General features: G+C 38.8%; 1 protein-coding gene across 1 annotated transcript in view; it reads right to left on the bottom strand.

Moving 5' to 3' along the window:
* The window catches only part of dars1 (aspartyl-tRNA synthetase 1), a 91548-nt gene that overhangs the window by 59080 nt on the left and 9205 nt on the right, over positions 1-23263 (bottom strand). The window contains exons 2-4 of the mRNA XM_043694024.1: positions 10985-11081; positions 10030-10059; positions 1157-1214 (exon numbers count right to left, since the gene is read on the bottom strand). Of these exons, the coding sequence (XP_043549959.1) occupies positions 1157-1214; positions 10030-10059; positions 10985-11081 (185 nt within the window). The remainder of the gene's footprint in view (positions 1-1156; positions 1215-10029; positions 10060-10984; positions 11082-23263) is intronic.

Here is a 23263-nt window from a genome sequence, read left to right as displayed (position 1 = left end):
ACAAAATGAGCCAAACCTCTACCAATTAGATCAACGAATTAGGTCATGAACTGTTTCTTATTTTCTTCTTTCCTGAATTAGGCACATGCTGAATCTAATACAATTTTCTTTCACACACCACCTAATTTCAGTGCCATAGATATATAACCAATCTAGGGCATTTTTGCTCTGTATGGCTCAGTACATTACAAAGTGTGATTATTGTTCCTTTTTTGCCAATTTTGGTAATAAATTGGATCTATTTGCTTGAAGAGAGCATTGGAATGTAAACTCTGTTTGGAAAATATTTAATCAAACGTTTCTCACATATAGAAGTAGGGAAAACTTGCTAATGCAGTGCAGGGCTTTTAAGTGAGGTGGCATCTGGAGTACAGTTTGTCTTCCTACTTAAGAACAAATATCATTGCATGGGAAGCAGCACAGGCTGATTCATCATATGAAATGCTTATCTCTTGAGTCAAAGTTGAACAGATGGCCTATAGCAACTGGAGTTTAGAAGTGACCTTATGAACTCAACAGATCCTGAGGGGACTTGACAGGTTGGATGCTAAGATGATGTTTTCCTTTGTGGGAGAGGCTAGAATTGGATGACAGTTTGAAAATTCGAGGAGACTTTCTTTTCTGGAGGTTCCTGTTGCTGGAACCATACTCTAGCACCATAAAAATCACATGAAGTGTATGGGATAATAACGGTGATTACAATTCCTCTGGAATTCTCTTCCCTGAAGAGCAGTGGAGGGTGGGTCTTCAAATATATTCAGGACTCAGCCTCTTCATCATCAAGAGTCAAGTGTTATGGGCACAAGCAGGAGAGTGGGGTAAAGGCTATAATCAGGTCAGCCATGATTTTATTGAATGGTGGAGTAGGTTTGAGGAGCCAAAGCACACTCTTGTTCCCAATTCTTAATGTTCTTTTGTGCAGATCCTCAGGGCTTCGAGTTTGTTTTTACATATGTCATATTGACATTCTGACTTGCTGTCTCTTCTAATGAAATCATGTCAACATTTGCAAGAACAAAATCGTAATTAACAAAAATTATATCTTTCTCCCGAAACATTGTTCACAAAGCAAAACGTAGGTATTGCAATTGGTCAACAGACCATCACTTTTCCAGGGTTTTGGAGGAAAGGAAATGTTAATCATAACTAAACTCACCCAGTTTTTCCTGTGACTGAATCAATGGAAGAATTCCATATCTGTCTTTCGCAATGTCCTAAAAGGGAAACCACACTTTGTTCACTGGAGATTTATATGTGATTAATACATTTTATTACAAGATTGCAATTTAATGCCAAAACTTCATATTTTACCACCATAGAAATCACATGAAGTGTATGAGATAATAATGGTGATTATAATTCCAAAATAATTCACAGTAAGACATGTTATAGAGTCAGAGTTATACAGCGCGGAAACAGACCCTCCGGTCCAACACACCAATGCCGACCAGATATCCTAAACTGATATAGTCCCATTTTCCAGTATTTAAAAGGGGCTTGAGGGAAAACTTTTTCACGTAGAGGATGTTGCGTGTGTGGAACACGCTGCCAGAGGATTCGGTGGAAGCAGGTTCAATTACAAAATTTAAAAGGAATTTGGATGGGTACATGAATAGGAAGGGTTTCCAGAGGTATAGGCCAAATGCTGGCAAATGGGACTAAATCAGTTTAGGATTTCTGGTCAGCAAGTACGAGTTGGACCTAAAGGTCTGTTTCTACGCTGTATAACTCTCTGACTTTAAATCTTTACCCTCTCATCTCAAAACCTATACACTCTAGTTCCGGACTCCCCTATCCTGGGTAAAAGATCTTGGCTATTCACTCTATCCATGTCCCTCATGATTTTATAAACCTCTATAAGGTCACCCCTTAGTCTCTGACGCTCCATAGAAAATAGTCCCAGCCTATTCAGTCTTTCCCTATGGGTCAAACTCTCCAATCCTGGCATCGTGCTTGTAAATTTTTTCTGAACTTTCCAAGTGTAACAACATCTTTCCTGTAACATGGAGACCAGAATTGAACACAGTATTCTAAATGTGGCCTAACCAATGTCCTGTATAGCCGCAACATGACCTCCCAACTCCTATACTAAATGCACTGACCAATGATGGCAAGCATCCAAATGCCTTCTTCATTACTTTGTCTAGTCGTGATTCCACATTCAAGGAGTTATGTATCTGTACCCCTAGGTCTCTTTGTTCTGCAACTCTTCCCAGGGCCCTACCAATAACTGAATAAGTCCTGTCTTGATTTGCCTTACCAAAATGCAACACCTCACATTTATCTAAATTAAACTCCATCTGCCACTCCTCAGCCCACTGGCCCATCTGATCAAGATTCCGTTGTACTCTGATGTAACCTTCTTCACTGTCCACTATGCCAGCACTTTTGGCGTCACCTGCAAACTTACTAACCAAACCTCCTATATTCTAAATGCTTTTGTGATAAACTTTACAAGTGTAAGTATTACTTCCTGAAGAGAATTTTCTGTAGAGTAACAAGTTTGTACATTCAACAGAAGAAATCTCTCGTTTGAAAATTAAATACTGGATTGACCTTTAATCACTACTATAGACATTAACTAGCAAGTTATTATCGACAACAGAATCATAAACATTGCAAATCTCCTGACTAAGTGAAACACTAAGGTGTTCTATTGCAACTGGTTCACATTTATTGGCCGTAATATTGCACTCAAACACATTCTAATGCCTGTTCCGTCACCATAATATCATGAGCCTTAAGTATCAAGACAGTAATTCATCTAACATAGCTTAAAATTAGATCATAACCTATTAATAGTTTCAACCCCACAACAGATGTGTTAGCTTAAAATAAAACATTTAAATCTTCGCCCCTGACCTCCACCACTAAAATAATTTAGGTTTCTTTTCTGATGGCATTCTGGCAGAGCTTGCAGTAGTAACAACCTGAAAGATACTTGGGATATTCTTGAATACATTTCTATGTCCCTTCCCTCCTCATGAAAAGCAGGTCTACTTATAAAGTGTGTCCCTGTTTTCTAGATTAGCAAGTCAAAATAGATAAGAATTAGAACATATTTTGGCATTTGAATGCTGCATATCAAGGTCGCTCAGGACTGATTCTCTAGACATGCACAGCAACATATATATAAATCAAACATTATTTGAAGTTACACTGAAACTAACTGTAACAAATAATCACACTTTGTAGAGAGACATCAGCTTGAAAATCAGTGTTTTTTTCATCTCTACAGAGGCTTGGAGAGGTGTTTTATAAATCAGAAGAGACACCAAATGGAAATGTAAATAGAAAAAGGTCATGAAATGAGTGAACTTTTTTTTAAAAGTGAGAAATTATGGAATTATAGACCAGTTAATCTTATATCTGTTGTCAGGAGATGTAAGTGTCTATAATTAAATAAATGAATGATGACTGATCATCTTGAAAATGTGCAGCTGATTAGAGAAATTCACCATGGGTAGATCAATGATGAAAACAAAAATTACAAAAAGATAATAGATTAGCAAGTTTTGAGAAAATTTATAACTCAGGTTGAGGTTCTGAATGCAAGCTTGCTCGCTAAGCTGGAAGGTTCGTTTTCATGTGCTCGCTGAGCTAGAAGGTTTGTTTTCACGAACGTTTCATGAAACCAAACCTTACAGCTCAGCGAGCAAACTTACATCCATAATAATAGATGAATAATAGTCAAAACTGTGGCAAATAGATTTCAGATTTCAATGTAAGCAATAGTTCACTTGATTCACTTGGACATAAAAAAGATAGGTCAGAATAGATTTGATATGGTAAAAATCTAGAAACAACGAGAATCCAAAGAGATGATAAAATAGCAAACACAAATTTTAACAGTTGTGATACAAATTAGAGATAAATGTTTTAGATCTAGTTACCACTACAGAATCATGGCTACAAGGTAACAAAGACTGGGAAATAAATAATCTATGGTACACAGCATTTAAAAAGACAGACAGAATGGAAAAGATAAGGGCTAATTCTGATAATAAAGAATGACAGTAGTGAGAAAACATTTTGGCTCAGTCAATCAAGAATTGGTGGAGATTCAGTAGGGGTCTAAAAACTCTGGTGCAAGTGATTTATAGTATATATATATATATATATAAAAAAGATTATATTAAAAGTTAAGGGATAATAAAAGTTATGAAATCAACATAATTAACATCAGTAGAGAAAGACAAGAAACTCATACAGTTCAAAAAGAGACAGTTGCAAAGATACGGATGCACTGGCTACAATTTTTTCAAAATTCTCTAGATTCTGAAGTCCCAGTAGAAGGGAAGTTAGTAAATGCAAAGTCGCTATTCAAGAAAGTGGAGGTGGGGGTGGGGGAAAGAGTGGGGAACAGGGCAGTTGAGAGAAAAAGCAAGAGAGAATGAGAAAAAGGTGGCCAATTAGCCTGACAGCCGCAGTTGGGATAACGATGGAATCTATTAAGGCAGTTTTAATAATAAACTGACATAATACTTTGATTAGAACAAGTCGACACGGATGTAAAACAGGGAAATCTTGTATGCCAAATCTCTTAGTATTTTTCAGGATATAACTATCAGGATAGACAAAGGAATCCAGTACATTTGATATGCTTGGATTTCCAAAAGGCACTTGATTAGGTGCCATACAAAAGGTTAATACAGAAGAAGAGGGCGGTGGAGGTGAGGGTGATATATTAGCATAGTTGCAGGATTGGTTAATGAATAGAAAGCAAGAAAGGTGGGGGCGTTTTCAAATTTTTGGGCTGTGGCTAATGGAGTGCTGTGGATATTGAAGTATTGCTTCCCTGGTTGGCGAGTCAAGAACAAGGGGCAAGGTTTCAGAATAACGACTGAGACGTAGAGAAATCTTTTTACTCAAAGGATTGCAAATCTTTTGAATTCTCTATCCGAGAGAACTGTGGATGCTTCAGTGTCCACTATATTTAAATTTAGAATTTCAGGGAATCGAAATGTATGGGCAACGGGTGGGAAAATACAGTTCATGTCCCAGATCAATTATGGTCATAGTGAATGACAAAATAGGCTCAATTAAAAGGCTGATGGAATACCAGGGTTACTACATTAATTTCTGAGCACCAAACCTTCAGAAGGATATATTAACAGAATAATTTCAGGTTGGGAAACTTTAGTTATGCAGATAATTTGGGAAGTTGGGACTAGCTTCTTTGGATAGGAGAAGTTTAAAAGGGCATATGACTGAACTTTTCAAAATTATGAAGTTGCTGGATAGCTTGGTTGGGAGAAACTGCTCCCTCTGACAAAAGGGATTGAGAATGAGGGGGCATGGTCAAGTTAATTTGCAGAATGTGACATAAAGATGTCACCTATTTACACAGACAGTAGTTAGGGTCTAGAAAAAAAACAAATTGCTGTGAAAACTCAGCAGGTCTTGCAGTATCTGGAGAGAAAGAAGAGTTAATGTTTCGAATGTATGATCTTTCTTCAGAACATGTCCACAGATGTTGCAGTATCTGGAGAGAAAGAAGAGTTAATGTTTCGAATGTATGATCTTTCTTCAGAACATGTCCACAGATGTTGCAGTATCTGGAGAGAAAGAAGAGTTAATGTTTCGAATGTATGATCTTTCTTCAGAACATGTCCACAGATGTTGCAGTATCTGGAGAGAAAGAAGAGTTAATGTTTCGAATGTATGATCTTTCTTCAGAACATGTCCACAGATGTTGCAGTATCTGGAGAGAAAGAAGAGTTAATGTTTCGAATGTATGATCTTTCTTCAGAACATGTCCACAGATGTTGCAGTATCTGGAGAGAAAGAAGAGTTAATGTTTCGAATGTATGATCTTTCTTCAGAACATGTCCACAGATGTTGCAGTATCTGGAGAGAAAGAAGAGTTAATGTTTCGAATGTATGATCTTTCTTCAGAACATGTCCACAGATGTTGCAGTATCTGGAGAGAAAGAAGAGTTAATGTTTCGAATGTATGATCTTTCTTCAGAACATGTCCACAGATGTTGCAGTATCTGGAGAGAAAGAAGAGTTAATGTTTCGAATGTATGATCTTTCTTCAGAACATGTCCACAGATGTTGCAAATTATTCTGTTAATATATCCTTCTGAAGGTTTGGTGCTCAGAAATTAATGTAGTAACCCTGGTATTAACCCTGGTAATGTAGTAACCCTGAACAAAAATAAAACCAAAGCAGTGCGAATGCTGGAAATCAGAAACAAAAACAGAAATTGCTGGAAAAACTCAGCAGGTCTTGCAGTATCTGGAGAGAAAGAAGAGTTAATGTTTCGAATGTATGATCTTTCTTCAGAACATGTCCACAGATGTTGCAGTATCTGGAGAGAAAGAAGAGTTAATGTTTCGAATGTATGATCTTTCTTCAGAACATGTCCACAGATGTTGCAAGCCCTGCTGAGTTTTTCCAGCAATTTCTGTTTTTGTTTCTGATTTCCAGCATCCGCACTGCTTTGGTTTTATTTTTGTTCAGGGTATGGAGCACATTGCTGAGGCTGTATAATGCTTTGGTCAGACATTTGGAGTATTAAGAGCAGTTTTGGGCACTGTACCTAAGTGACGATGTACTGTCATTGTATGTGGTCCAGAGGAGGTTTACACGAATGATCCCAGGATGAAGAATCTTTCATATGAGGAGCGATTGAAGACTTTGGGTCTGTATTCAATGGAGTTTAGAAAGATGAGGGGGGAATTGCATTGAACCTTACAAAATACAGAGGGGCCTGGAAGTGAGTGGATGTGGAGAAGATGTTTCCATTTGTATGACAGATTAAGACATGAGGGCACACCCTCAGAGTGATCGCACGATCCTTTAGAACTGAGATGAGGAAGAAGTTCTTTAGCCAGAGGGTGGTTATCCATGGAACTCATTGGTGCAGAAGGCTGTGGTGGCCATGTCAAGGGGTGCTTTCAAGACAGATATAGCTAGGTCATGATTAGGAAGGGGATTAAGGTTATGGGGAGAAGATAGAAGAATGGGCTTAAGAAATAGATCAGCCATTATCAAATGACAAAGCAGACTTGATAGTTTGAACAGTCTAATTCTGCTCCTACATCAGTTGTCTTACGGCCTGGTCATGTGGTGGAGGCAGATTCAATTGAGACATTCAGAAGGATGTGAGATAATTATTTAAATAGAAAAACATTCAGGGTTATGGGGAAAAGGCAGAACGACACTAAATCACAATAGAGAGCTGATGCAGATAACATGGATAAATTTACCAGAATGACTCTAAAGGTTAAATTGAGTAGAAAGATTAGATACCAGAATTGCAATCTTTGGAACTTGGATTAAAAGGTTATGAATCAAAGTTTGCAAGATAGTAAGAGAAACCAAAAGAATGAATAGAGAAATCCAAATCTTACTGTTGGGTTGCAGACTCTAGTAGAGTCATAGAGATGACTACTAAGGATGTAGTGTAACATTTAGAGTCAGGCTTCCCTGAGTGATTTATGAGTATAAGAAACTTCTATTTAAAGACAAATTGCAGTTGCTAAATCAATTTAGAAAAACATCTACACTTAAAGGAAGAGTTCAAGCTTCAAACTGTCTTCTAAAAGCTTCAGCTAATGGTGGATCAATTGTTAACTTTAACTCAACGGAAGAGTTTTAAGCAGTAGAATTATTAGGTGAAAATGTAGCAAAGGAAGATCTCTTGGTGCCAGGTCAGAGATCAGTCAAAATCTTATGTGTAATCTGTTTAACTAAAAATATGCAGTAAAATGAAATAAGAAATGGTCACAGAATTCCTACATGGTCCATTAATAAAACAAATCTCGCAACAATTGTACGTTTAAATGAAACTGCATCCGGACAGGAGTCAACCAGGCAAACATACGTTCACAGCATTTATGCCAGTTTCTGAACCCCTGAGAAATCTGTTGATCATTACTTAAACTTTACATGAAAATGCTGCACGAATACAAATGCAATAACACAGAATCATAGAATTGCGGCATAGAAAGCGGGCAAATAGCTCTTCATGGACATGGCAGCTCTTTGGAAGAGCAACCGCTGCTTTGCTGACTGCACCAGCATTACTGCCCATCCCTAGTTGCCCTTGAGAAATGGTGGTGAGCTGCCTTCTTGAACTCCCGAGGTCCATTTGCTATTTGTAAACCCACTATACTGCTAGGGAGAGAGTTCTAGGTTTTTGACCCAATGACACTTAAGGAATGGTGAGTCAGTCGACTTTTCAAGTCAGGATGGCGAGTAGCTTGGAAGGGAATTTGCATGTATCTACATCTTGTGTCCTTCTAGGTGCAAGAGGTCACGGGTTTGGAAGAAGCCTTGATAAATTTCTGTATTACATGTGGTAGATACTACACAATACTGCTCCTGAGCATAAATATTGGAGGATATAGGTGTTTTTGGATGTCATGCCAATCAAACTGGCTGCCTTGTCCTGGATGGTTCAGTTTCATTGGAACTTGACTCATCCAGACAAGTGGGGAGTATTCCATCACACTTTGCCTTGTAGATGGTGTACAGGCTTTGGAGAGTCAGGTGGTGAGTTACTTGCTCTAGGGTGCGTTGTATCTGATATGCTCTTATAACCAGAGTAATTTATATGGTTGGCCCAATTCAGTCTGTGGTCAATAATAACTCTAAGGATGTTTATAGTGGGGTGATTCAGTGTTGGTAATGTCAACAGGTGATGGTTAAATTCTCTTTTGTTGGTGATTGTCAGTGCCTGGAATGTTCCTTACCATTCAAATGCTTTGGTATTTGAGTGTATCCTGCACACATTGATTTTCTGCACTCTTTGAATCAAAATTTATTTTTCACATTTCTCTACATTAAATTTCACTTGCCATGCTTTTGCACATTCCACGAGCCTCTTTATGTCCTCTCAATGTCTATCAATATCTACCTCATAGTTTCCAAGTACTTTGAAAATCCAAAGTTGACGTCAATTATACAGATCAAGAAAGTAGCAGTTTTGTACTGGCCCTTGGGGAAACTATTGTATACCTTTTGCTAGTTGGAAAACACTAAATGTAAAATGAATTCTCCAATCTTGAAAATCTAACTGAAAAATCAACGCTGTAATATTCAAAGCAGATTTCCAAAGATTTGAATCATTAATTGCCAAATGTAGAAAATAGACAAAGCAATCCTTAGCATTAAATACTATAGATGCTGAAAATCTCAAATAAAAACAAAAACGTTCTGGAAATATTTATTAGATTTAGCAACATCTTTGGAATATGTTCTAATAAAAGGCATTGATTTGAAATAATAACCTTGCTCATCTCTGCCAGGCCTGAATATTTCCAACATTTTGTACATTTTTTGAGAAATTGAAGAAATGCCGATCCAGGAATCAACACAGATGAGCGAATATAGTGGCGCTGAATACTTGGTGCACGTTAAGACCAAGTATCATATATTTCTAATGGCAACCAAGATGTGGAGGTGCCAGTGTTGAACTGAGGTTGACAAGGCACCAGGTTATTGTCTAACAGTATCATTTCAATTCACAAGCTTTCGAAGCGCTGCTCCTTCGTCAGGTGAAGTGAAGTGAAGTGGAGCACACAGACACAAAATTACAGGCAGACAGATCAAATATTGTACAAATGGTACCTATAAATTCTGTGCCGTGTGGTTCTCTTCACATCACCTGACAAAAGAGCAGTGCTCTGAAAGCTTGTGATTTCAAATAAACTTGTCAGACTATAACATGATCTTGTGTGACTTCTGATCATATACTTTTAAGGAGCAAAAGGTGTTTCAAAACGGATAGGCAGCTGCATTTGGAAAACATCTGACTCCACCTTTGCGCTATTACAGGGAGTAAGAAGAAAAAGGTTTCATATGGTATGGACAACTTACATATCGGGAGTTCAGTTTTTTTAAAAAGCATTTCTGACTACACAGAGCAGTCTTAAGAAATCCTGACAAAACTAGCGTAAATCTTAATTAGAATTTGAAGACATTTTTTAAAAGTGACTCATTTGAGCTACCATAAAGATTAGTTATATTCAAGTTTGTTTTAAAAATTAAAAACTTTCAATTTGATAACCACATACCTCTTCAGTTGCTGCTTGATTTTCTGCTGCCTGTAATAAATAACATTAATTCAAGAGAAAAATTAACAACCTTTGAACTATAACAACCAAATTCATATCAACTGGAAATGTTGGAATAATATGTTCCCAAACATCTGGATCAAAGGCAGATGTACTGCGTGTCATGATTGTCAAATAGAAAGAAAAATCACAGTTTTCATGTAGCCAGTATCTCTGTTACTTTGCAAATTTGAAGCAATTTTGTCAAAACAGAGTTTGAATAGTTAGTCTGATGATTTAGTTGACATATGCTGAACGAAACAGGCTAACCAGTCCCAATTAAACCCAAGATCTCTAATTTGTTAGTTGATCTCAAGTACAATAATCGAGAACCATAGCTTTCTTGTTTAAGACAGGACGAGAAGTGCAAGGTATGGTGGATAAAGCAGATAGCCAAACAAAAATCATCTCATTGTTATCCAGTGACATACTGTAAAATATCCATCTCTGAGAGTATGACATTAAGTTGGGTTGAAGTACTCCCCATGGTCAAACAATCAGCAAGCACTCAGTAACAAGAAATTTTGTTTATTAAACAGGACACCAAAGGGCGCTGACATCCATCAGCATGAGTATGCAGCATTAACCAAATCTGCAAAGGAGTGGAAAGAACTGGCAAAGAACAAAAGAAAACATACTTCGTATAAATTAACTTACAAATATGTTTCCTGCCCTTACTGATAAATCGACAGTGTTAACTTCCCACCTCTCAAGTGAGCAAAAGGTTGCAGTTTATAGCAAAGGCTCATGTTCCAGTAACATCTTTAAAATTAAATCTGCAAAGCTTTTGCTTTTCATTTTGCAAATTGAATGTATTAAAAACTGCACAAACTCTACCTACAAATTTGAATTTTCTTGTCATCCATCAATCAAATTTGAATTGAACCATAAACATTCAAGAATATTTCAAACTGACCAATTTGGCCTGTTTTTCTGCCTTCTTTGCAGCCTTTTCTGCTTCTTTTTGCAACTTCTTTGCTGCCTTCTTTGACTGTGCTGGCTCCTCTGGGACACTGTAGAAAATAAAATAGTAGCGGTCACTGCAATGTCTGTTTTGTAGGAACAATTTTTATCATTAGTTTTGTTGCCATCTGTTGTACATTTCATACACGTTTGCGAAGACGTTAAAGAATTATTAGAAAGGATACTTTCAATTCGACTCAATGTAAAAATGGTTTAATAATTCCGAGATGAATTGTTTTTGTTTACACTTCAGAAGCTGCATATTTTATCATATTGAGAATTGCTGATGCTTTATTTTACAACCTCCTCAATCAAACAAGTATAATAGACAACAGTAGGCAAATGCGATTACATTCAATTTTCAGGAAACAAACCTAAGAAAATGTTGCTCATGGGATACCAGCTGCAAGGAAAAGAGACAAAAGGAGCAGGTGGTTTAAGTTTAAAATTGCTTTGTTCTTGTTAGTTACCTTGTCATTTCCACCTAATGAACAAGCTGAAATTAGAATGCCCAAGCAGGGGATAACGAAATACAATGTATTGGACCCAGTAGGAGTTGGCACAAAATCTCATTGGACAGGAATAAAGATGACTATTTATTGCCAAGTGACTTTGACACACAAAAGCTTGTGCAATCATGAAGTTGTTTTACAATTCCATAAATGCAACTGATTTCTAAAGAACACTTATGTCGTGCAAAGATATCAACAGACCTAATTTCATGGCTCAACTCCCACTATCATTGTATAAACATTTTTCATATTAAAATTTGCTAAGATCCATTCAATATCATGCTAACAAATTGACAGAATTCCAGGACCATGTCTCCACACACACACTATTTGTTCCATTTCCTGTCCTGTTTCAAAAATTATAATTCTAACTTCTTTCGATCAGTCGTATCAAGATAGTAGCAACAAGTTATTTTTGAAGGGCACTGGTTACCATTTTGTTTTTGCTGGCCAGACCAAGAAGCATCCTCTTACTCTTCCCCAAATTCTGTGAAACCCAATATATTTTCCACTTTCAATGATGCAACAGCAAGAAATCAAATCATAAAACATTTCCAGACAACTGCATATGCACAATTTATTACTTATTCTATAATGCTGTTGATACTGTTCCAAAATAAAAAAAAGTGCTGCTTTTCACAGTACAACCAAACAAAGCTACTAAGGACAACATCTATCTTGTATTCCCTCAAATGACCCAGCACATACTACCTTCCTCAATGAAAATAAACATTTCCAAGCACAGTGCATATTGATTTAAAACCAAGTATTTTCTTAACTTAAGCGTATTTCATTACAGGTCACAGTAATTTTTTAAAAATAACGCTTCCAATTCTGTGTGCTTACCCAGTATCATCTATGGTATTTTTGCCACCTCCAGCAAGATGCCACCACCAACACATGTTCCCCTCCCCTGCACCGGCAGCATTTCACTGGGACCATTTCGTCCATGACACCGTAATGCACTCCTTCATCACTCCTAACACTTCCTCACTCTATGAAACTTCTCCATACAATCAATCATAGGAGGTGTAAGCTTTGCCCATTTACCTTCTCCCTCCTCACTGCCCAAGGCCCCAAACACGTTTCAGGTGACAACATTTTACGTGTATTTCTTTCAATCTAGGAGAAAGTGAGGACTGTAGATGCTGGAGATCAGAGTCGAAGACTGTGGTGCTGGAAAAGCACAGGCAGCATCTGAGGAGCAGGAAAATCGACATTTCAGGCATAAGCCCTTCATCAGGAATGAGGCTTGTGGGCCAAGAGGACTGAGAGATAAATGGAAGGGAAGTGGGTTTGGTGAGAAGGTAGCTGGGAACGTGATTGGTTGGTGAAAGTGATAGGTCGGAGAAGAGGGTGGAGCAGATAAGTGGGAATGAAGATGGGCAAGTAGGACTGTTCAAGAGGGTGGTGCCGAGTTGGAAGGTTGGGACTGGGATAAGGTGGGGGGAGGGGAAATGGGGAAACTGGTGAAATTCACAATGATCTCGCATGGTTGGAGGGTCCCAAGGTGGAAGAAGAGGCGTTCTTCCTCCAGGCATTGGGTGGTTAGGGTTTGGTGATTGAAGAGGCCCATGACCTGTATGTCTTTGGGGAGTAGGAAGGGAGTTAAAGTGTTCAGCCACAGGGTAGAGGGGTTGGTCAGAACGGGTGTCCCAGAGATGTTCTCTGAAACAATCCGCAAGTTGGCGGAGATTTCTTTCAATCTAGTGTCCTGCAATCACTGCTCATAATGTGGATTCCTTTACACTGGCAAGATTAAACACAGACTGGGTGACTACATTGCAGAACACCTTCACCCTGTCTGTAGGAATGACTCTGACTTTCGAGTTGTTTGCCCTTTGAATAAACATCTTGCTTTCATCGTAAAATTTCTGTCCTGGACTTGCTGCAATTTTCCAATGAAGCACACTCCAAGATCATGGAATAATACCTAATTTTTTTGCTTAGGCACTTTACAGTCTTGAGGTCCCAATATTGAATTCAATAACTGCAGAAACTAACATTATGTCTGTTCACCATTCATCTTATGCTTTCTCCCTCCCTTCAACAGCCTCATCCTGTCTGGATTTTTATTTGGCTCTCAGTAATCAAGACCCTTTCCCTCCCTTTCACAATTTAACTTATATCCATTTTATATCTCATTTTCTCTATCACCACAATCAACTACCCCTTTGTCTTTTGCACTAATCATTTGTTCACTTTGTTCTTCCTCCACCTGTGAAAAGTATTAAAAAGAAATACTTTCATACCCTTTTCAGGGAGGAAGAGAAGTCACACTGGACTCAAAGTTTTAACTCAATTTCTCTGCACAAATGCCAGACCTGTTGAGCTTATTCAGCTTTGCTCGCTTCTGATTTCCAGCATCGACATTTATGCTTTTAACATAGAAAATTGTTTATTGAACTCATTGCACCAAATTAGTCTAATGACTTACGTCCTTCGGTCCAATTCGCCCATGCCGACCAGACCAGATATCCTAACATAATCCAGTCCCATTTGTCAGCACTTGGCCCATATCCCTTGAAACCCTTTTATTCATCTATCCATCCAGATACCTTTTAAATGTTGCAATTGTACCAGCCTCCACTGGTACAATTGTACCAGCTTCCTCTGGCAGCTCATTCCATACACATACCACCCTCTGTGTGAATAAGTTGCCCCTTAGGTTCCTTTTAAATCTTTCTTCTCCCACCCAAAACTTATGCCCTCTAGTTATAGACTCCCCCACCCCAGGGGAAAAAAAAACTTGTCTATCCATGCCCCTCATGATTTTATAAACCTCTATAAGATCACCTCTCAGCCTCTGACGATCCAATCTATTTAGCCTCTCTCTATATATCAAGTTCTCCAATCCTTACAACATTCTTGTAAATCTTTTCTGAACCCTTTTAAGTTTTACAAAATCCTTCCTATATGAGGGAAACCAGAATTGCACGTAGTATTCCAAAAATGGGCTAACCAATGTCCTGTACAGCCACAAAATGACCTTGCAACTCCACTACTCAATGCACTGACCAATAAAGGAAATCATACCAAACTCCTCCTTCACTATCTTTTCAGCAGACTTGATTTTAACAAAATAAACTTTGTTCAAGCATTGTATTGTTTGTAGGTTTTCAGAACAGATTGAGAATAAGATTAGAGAAAATTAATTGAATTGCCAGCATGTCAGCATATATTCCAAAACACAGGACCTAAACTGAAGACAAGTTGGACAATGAGAAACATAGAAACATAGATGATAGGAGCAGGAGGAGACCATTTGGCCCTTCGAGTCTGCTCCGCCATTCATCACGATCATGGCTGATTGTCCAACTCAACAGCCTAATCGTGCTTTCTTCTCATAACCTTTGATCCCATTTGCCCCAAGTGCTACACCTAGCTGCATTCAATGTTTTGCCACTAACTACTTCCTGTGGTAATGAATTCCACGGGCTTACCACTCTTTGGGTGAAGAAATGTCTCCTCATTTCCATTCTAAATGGTCTACCCCGAATCCTCAGACTGTGACCCCTGGTTCTGGACACATCTACCAGCTGGAACATCCTCTCTGCATCTATCCTGTCTGGTCTTGTTAGACTTTTATAAGTCTTTATGAGATTTTCCCCCCCCCCACCATTCATTGAACTCCAGCGAAAACAATCTTAACCTTGTCAATCTCTCCTCATACATCAATACTGGCATCCCCAGAATTAGAGTTGAGTGTGTGGTGCTGGAAAAGCACAGAGTCAGACAGCTTCTGAAGTGCAGGAGAATCGACGTTTCAGGCTTCAGCCCTGAAGTGTTTCCTGATGAAGGGTTTATGCCAAAACATCAATTCCCCTGGTCCTCTGACGCTGCCTGACCTGCTGTGCTTTTCCAGCACCATACTACTGACTCTAATCTCCAGCATCTGCAGTCCTCACTTTCTCCCATCTCCAGTATCAGCCTCGTAAACCTTTGCTGCACTCCCTCGAGAATGAGAGCATCCTTCTTCAGAAAAGAACACCAAACCTGCACACAATCTTCTAGATGTGGCCTCACCAAGGCCCTGTATAACTGCAACAACACATCCCTGCTCCTGTACTCGAAATCTCTGACAATGAAGGCCAACAAACTATTTGCCTTCGTTACCACCTGTTGCACCTGCTTGCCTACCTTCAGCCACTGCTGCACAAGGACAATCAGATCCTGCTGCACACTACCCTCTCCCAATTCACAGTCATTCATGTAGTCATCTGCCTTCTTGTTTTTGCTTCCAAAGTGAATAACCTCACATTTATCTAAATTATACTGCATCTGCCATTGATTTGCCCTCTCACCCAACCTGTCCAGGTCATGCTGAAAGGACCTCTGCATCCTCGTCACAGTTCACCCTCCCACCCAACTTGATATCATTTGCAAACTTTGAGATGCTACATTTTGTTCCTTTATCCAAATCATTATTATACATTGTGAATAGCTGGGGTCCCAGCACTGATCCCTGTGGCACCCACTAGTTACTGCCTGCCAGCTTGAAAAGGACCCATTAATTCCTCCTCTTTGTTTCCTCTCTGCTAACCAGTTTTCTACCCATCTCAATGTATTTTCCCCAATCCCATGATCTTTAATCACAAAATAATCTCTTATGCAGGACTTTGTCAAACGCTTTCTGATAGTCCAAATATACAACATCGACTGGCTCATCCTTGTCAACGCTACTAGTTACGTCTTCATAGAATTCCAACAGATTTGTCGAGCATGATTTCCCCTTCATAAATCCATTCTGACTGTCTAATCCTACCACTGCTTTCTAAATGCTCTGTTATGAAGTTCGTGGTAATGGATTCAAGAATTTTCCTCACTACCGAAGTTAGGCTTACTGGTCGAGAGTTCTCTATTTCAAGAAAGAGTGATGAGGATTCACAAAACCGGACAAATGAAGGAAAACCATTTGATGGTGGTTAGTGTTGGATGTGATTATACAATAAGGATACTGAGGCTTTGAAGACATCTAACTATAATTTTAAAACACAGGCGCCGAGGAACCCAAAGCTATATTAAGTGTGCAAAGATAACAAGTAATTGGTGAACAGGATTCAATACAGGATTGAATAACAGCAACAAAGCTTTCAGATGAGCAAACATCTATGGAGAGTGGAGGATTGGAGGCCAGCCAAGAGGTTAGATTAGATTCCCTACCATGTGGAAACAGGCCCTTCAGCCCAACAAGTTCACACCGACCCTCCGAAGAGTAACCCACCCAGGCCCATTTCCCTCTGATTAATGCACCTAACACTATAGGCAATTTAGCCTGGCCAATTCACCTGGCCTGCACATCTTTGAACTGTGGGAGGAAACCAGAGCACCCGGAGGAAACCCACGCAGACACGGGGAGAATGTGCAAACTCCACACAGACAACTGCCCGAGGCTGGAATCGAACCTGGGACCCTGGTGCAGTGAGGCAGCAGTGCTAACCACTGAGCCACCGTGCCACCCCAAAGAGGGCATTAAAAGAGCTGAATATTGTAGAAACAAAGGTATGAACTGAATGTTTCAGTCGTGGATGGGTTGAGGTATGGGAGTTGGATAATGTTATGGAGAGCATGAATCCATGCTACGGTGAGCATGAATCTATGCTACAGTGAAGATATGTGGACTGAAGTTCAGCTCTGGATCTAGTTACATGCTGAGATCGCTTGCAATCTGATCAGAGAGGGAGATGAAATTTTTGCCAACGTCAAATGCCCAGCTCATTTGACAAGGCTGAAGAGAATGAATGGCTTAAGTTTTCAATGGCTAATTCAAAGAAACTGTGTATCATTGATGAACCAATACCTGACAAGGTGTATGACAACAGAAGCAATGGAGAGATCAAGATTAATGACAGAGAGGTGGAGCTGGATCTGAATGTCCACCCCCATCCCAAATGATATTCTAAGGACATCAAGCAGGTAAGTAATAGCAATGAATCAAAGATATATCACCAGAGATACAAAAGCTGACAGTATTCGACAGAAGAGAAGCTGTTAATGGAGATGCTGGTTATAAGTTGATTGGGAAGAGCTTAACTAATGAAGGAGGTTCCACAAAGTGTAACATGAGGTGAGTAACTGGTAGGAAGATGATGTGAATGTTAAAGTTGGCAAATTTGAGGAGCAAATGCGAAAGGCACATTCCCTCTTTTGTGCAAAATGCAGCTTTTTCTTGTACGTCAAATTGCTTTTCTAAATTAGGGATATACATAATCTTTATGAATTTGTTAACAGCTTAAATAACAGAGTTAAAAATCACACAATGCCAGGTTATAGTCCAACAGGTTTATTCCTGTTGGACTATAACCTCGTGTTGAGAGATTTTTAATTTTGCCCCTGCCAGTCCAACACCAGCATCTCCAAATTTTAAATAACAGGAATAGGTTATTGAAATCCTGAAAGCTATTTCACTGTCACTCCTTTATATTGTTGAATTATAGCATATAATTGAAGATGTAATTGTATGTACTCACTTTTATCTCATATCTCTTTACCACAATCGTGCAGCTGAAACATGATCTTCTACCCCCTTGTTGTCACGTATAAAAGCCTTTACATTTGCCTTTAGGATATTTCCATCTTTGGTCCCAACAGATTTCAATTATCTTAAACATTACTGGCTTCATAAATGAACCACAAAATGTTCTAACATTCTTTATTTTGAAAATAAACCACTTTAATATGAGAGGACATTTACTTGTATTTCATTCACTTATTAGACCTCAGTATCTGACCATGCTGCGTATATTAGCTTTGATACAATCTTGTCAAATTTATGACTAGGCATAACAATTAAATTGTTTTCTTTAAAATCCAGCTGCTCAAAGTTGTGAATTGCTACACCTGCAAGTTTTATGAATGGTGAGACCATAACAGAAATTTCATGTTCAAGCTTCCTCTGATAAACAGGAAAATCCTAGCAGTGATTTCCTTCACGTAACACTTACAGAAATGCCTGAAAAAAATCTTGCTAGCAATAAAATCCAGTATTAGAATCTGGCAAAATGCCAATCAGGACTCCACTCCAAAACTAATATGACAATGTTCAGTTCTGCTGTTTATAAGTGACCCTTCACACTCTTTTAAAGAAACACAAATATAAAAACACAATCACCCAGATGGGTCACTGAGAGATCACACCAAATGGAGAGAGACCAGATTGAGCATGCAGATTTTACTCAATTTATCTGATTCAATTATTCCATCTATTTTGTTATTCCATCAATTAATCTAAGTAACTTGAACACCAAGGTCCAATGACCCAAATGCAAAAACTACAGTTCTGAATTAAGTGTTATCTAATTTAAATTACTAAACCCCACTTGTCTTACTTTAAATCACATCATCTATCTTTTGGAAAATGTACTTAACGTACAGTCATTCGGAATTTGTTGTAAACTGATGCGGTTTCTTTCTTATAGATAAATGTTTTATGATGAAGCACCTTAGGTTGGGCAAATGAACCGAGATAAATCCAGAATACTTCTCCAGAATCCCAGATATTAGGAACAGAAGAGATGCATTTAAATTAATGAAAGGTCAGTACATCATAAAGATTTTCTTTATGTAATAAGTGATTTTAAAATGTCGGGATTACCTGCTGGGTGAGTAAGAAGCAAAACAAAAGATACTTTAATGGAGGTGGACATGTTAATGTCAAAGTGTACCAGGCCAGTAACTTTTACTTGTCTCTGTCGTGGCCTGTGCGATTCAATCATACAAGTAGTTATTTAGAGACTGCAAAATTTTTATCATAGCAAAGCAGAACAGTTTGATTTTGTAGATTCTTCTTCCAGTAGAAAAGACAGCACCTTTCTAATATTTTCCTCTAACCTAATTCCGTGGGAAATCAGTTCTACACTCAATTCATAATGCAACTCATAATAATAACCACTCAAGGTATTATATCCATTAGAAAAGCTCAGATTAGACAAAATAATTATCATGACCAAGTGTTTAAAATGGACTAATTCTATCCAAACAGGTACCAAAGATTTTTTTGTGTGTACTGTATCGGAGATCAAGCATTTACCAATATGTGCCAAGAATTTACCAAAATAAACAGAAAATCATTTTGAAATATGAACTGCATAGAAAAATGCTCCTCCTGTTCCTGCTTCCATCAATCATTTGACAATGGACTTGGAGTTTGCCTCACAATGGTTGAAACGATAAAATAGACTTTATAGCATTTTGTTGTCTTCTATAAGATTTTTTAGATTGGATTCACTCTAATACTTAGCACTTCTATAAAAATGTTGCTGAGAGGTGCTGGAAGACTGGAGGTGGGCAAACATGGTGCCACTATTTAGGAACAGTGGTAAGGAAAAGCCAGGGAACTACAGACCGGTGAGCCTGATATCGGTCATGGGCAAGTTGTTGGAGGGAATCCTGAGGTAAAGCATTTACATGCATTTGGAAAGGCAAGGACTGATTAGGGATAGACATCATGGTTTTGTGCGTGGGAAATTGTGTCTCACAAACTTGATTGAGTTTTTTGAAGAAGTAATAAGATTGATGAGGACAGAGTAGTGGATGTGACCTTTCTGGATTTCAGGAAGGCATTCAACAAGGTTCCTCATGGTAGACTGGTTAGCAAGGTGAGATCTCATGGAATACAGGGAGAACTAGCCATTTTGATACAGAAATAGCTCAAAGGTAGAAGATAGAAACTGATGGTGGAGGGTTGCCTTTCAGACTGGAGGCCTGGGACCAGTGGTGTGCCACAAGCATCGGTGCACCACATGGATTAATGCTGGGTCCACTGCTGTTTGTTCATTTATATAAATGATTCGGATGTGACATAGCAGGTATAGTTAGTAACTTTGCAGATGACATCAAAATTGGAGGTGCAGTGGATGGTGAAGAAGGTTACCTCAGAGTACAACGGGATCTTGATCAGATGGGCTAATGGGCCAATGGGCAAAGGAGTGGCAGATGTAGTTTCATTTAGATAAATGTGAGGAGCTGCATTTTGGAAAGGCAAATCAGAGCAGGATTAGAGGGCCAGAATTAGAGGGCATAAGTTTAGAGTAAGAGAGGAAAGATTTAAAAGGAACCTAAGGGGCAACCTTTTCATGCGCAGTGTGATGCATTTATGAAATGAGCTGCCAGAGGAAGTGGTGGAGGCTGGTACAATTACAGCATCTAAAAGGCTTCTGGAGGGGCATATGAAGATGGAGGATTTAGAGGGATATGGACCAAATGCTGGCAAATGGGACTAGATTAGGTTAGGACATGGGGTCGAAGTGGACGGGTTGGACCGAAAGGCCTGTTTCCGTGCTCTACCTCTCTATGAGTCCATGCTTTAAATGTTTGGGTTATTATTTTCTGTTCTAAAATTCAAATTTCTTAAGACATTGATTACTGGTGGGTAATTGTTCCCCTCATGGAACTAATCTTAATTTCTGAAGATGCACACAGCTGCTCTGCTGTTCTGTGCATGGTGATCAACATCAGCACACCAGCTGTGGCATTGACTTCCAGTTCAGGGAGTCATTGCCATGCACTGACTTTGGAGGCCCCTGAAGCTGGAAAGGAACTTGGAGGAAATACTGCCTACCAACTTGAAAAAGACTAATTTACATCTATTCTCTGATTTCTGTTTTCTAATCAATCCTTCATCCATGTTAATACGTTATCTCTTATGACATAAGCTTTTATTTTCTGTAGTTAACCCTTGATATTCCACCTCATCAAATTCTTTTAAAAATTCAAGTGATCATACATCCATTGGTTCCCTTTTGTCCACAGTACTTGTTATGTTCTACATTCATTCAGATAGAGCCTTTAGCGTTATTCTTTTATTCTCTTTGTAAATCTTAATCTTACCTGTTAGGTGACTCTTAGAAATGGGAGGACATGATAAATACTTTCTATTCCTGTCATAGTCTGTTTATTATTTCCCATAGTAATACCTTTCTCTTTGAACCTGAGCTTATTTTTTGATTTACAGCATTATTCCAAATTTGAAGCCTTGTTTCAGTTTAAAATCTTCTCTATTTCACCTGCTACGCAATTGGCAAAGACACAGGCCCCAGCACAATTCAGGTGGAGGCAATCCCATTGGTGCAGATTCCACTTTCTTTAAAAATGGTGCACACACTGGAACTCATTTCTGCCAGAACATTCTTTTAGCCACAAACTAATTTCTCTGATCTGATTTGTCAATGCCAATTCGCACGTAGCTCAAATAATAATGCAAAGATTATGACCTTTAGGTTCTCTTTATTAATTTGTTATCTAGCTCCTCATTCTGATAACGCACAACTACGTTCTTTGTCCTGCCTACATTGTTAGTATCTACACAGAAAACAACCACTAGATCCTCTCCCTCACATTGCAAGTTCCTTTCCAGCTGTTAGCAGATGCCCTGAGCCCTAGCACCAGGTGGGCAACAGAGACTTATGGACTCATGCACTTTACTGCAAAGAACAGTGTCAATCTCCCTCACCATATGTCCCCTACTTCCACCATATATCTTCTTAATCACCCCTTGAGTGGTTTAATGTAACATGGTCAGCTAGTTTATCCTGCTGTCACTCCCAGTCTCACCCAGCTAAGTTGACGGAACCTCAAACACATTGCACATCTACAAAGTATAAGATCTGTCATCTGGGTCACCTTCCCTCCCTCACTCAGTGTCACACTCTCCTGTCCCTGAACACTGACCAAATCAGAATAATCCAACCCAAAAATTCTGACTGTCATCAAATATAACCAGTCTGGTAATTCTCCCACTCTTTATTTGTACATATATTCCCCTAGGTCTGTCTGTTCCCAGAGCTCTATCTGAATTGTACCCTTTAGATATTTGTTTGTCAACCAAATGCTTTCTACCGGTGTTAAATTTTTATCATGCATCCACCATTCCACCAGCTCTTTCACAGTTCATAATACTTCCAAGATTTGTCCTCTACATAGCCTGATTGTGCCCTGTACACCCAAGTCTAAATCATTAAATAAGGATCAAGAAGAGCAATGTGCTAATACTGTGCAGTGGAATTCCCCACTGTATATGGTCTAGTCCAAACAAAGACATTCATTATTTTTTGTTTCTTGTTCACTAATCATTGTTGCATTCATACGCCTTTTATTTCACCAGTTTCAATTTTGCTGATGGGTTTACTGTATAGCATTTTATCAAACGCCCTTTGGAAATTGAACCCCCTATCTTCCTTCAAAACCTACCCAAAAAGATACTGATTTGGTAAAGCTTTTGACGATATTCCATAATGCATAGCGGAGTGTCAAATATTGTTCGATAACACATTTGGGAAATGCTTTCAGGCATTTTACTATACTAATAACCCTATATAAATGCATGTCAAAAGACTTATGACACAGCAGTGGTATTCCTACGAATAAGCCAGGTGAGTTGGACCGAAGGGTCTGTTTCCATGCTGTACATCTCTATGACTCTATATCGCCTCTACCAGTGGTGTATTGTAACATATTTTTAAAAAGTTGATTTAAAATAATTACAAATGCAAGTTATTGGTGCTCATAGGGGTCAGTGAGTAGGAGGGGATTCCCATGGTACCATAATAATTTGGGTGGGGACCAGGGGAATTCCCCGGGATCCTAGTGTGTTTTGGTGCTCAGCCTGGGGGATATTCCAATAACTCTTGGAGAAACAGTGAGAAGTTTGCTCATGTGGTGGGGTAGTTGAAGGTGAGGAGGAATGCGGGATATGGGGGGGGGGGCAGAATGTGGCAAGGGAA

Source organism: Chiloscyllium plagiosum, chromosome 7 (genome assembly GCF_004010195.1).
Source record: "Chiloscyllium plagiosum isolate BGI_BamShark_2017 chromosome 7, ASM401019v2, whole genome shotgun sequence".
NCBI classification, from domain to species: domain Eukaryota; kingdom Metazoa; phylum Chordata; class Chondrichthyes; order Orectolobiformes; family Hemiscylliidae; genus Chiloscyllium; species Chiloscyllium plagiosum.
Note: the sequence above shows the minus strand (reverse complement) of the source record. Positions and strands in the feature narration are given on the sequence as shown.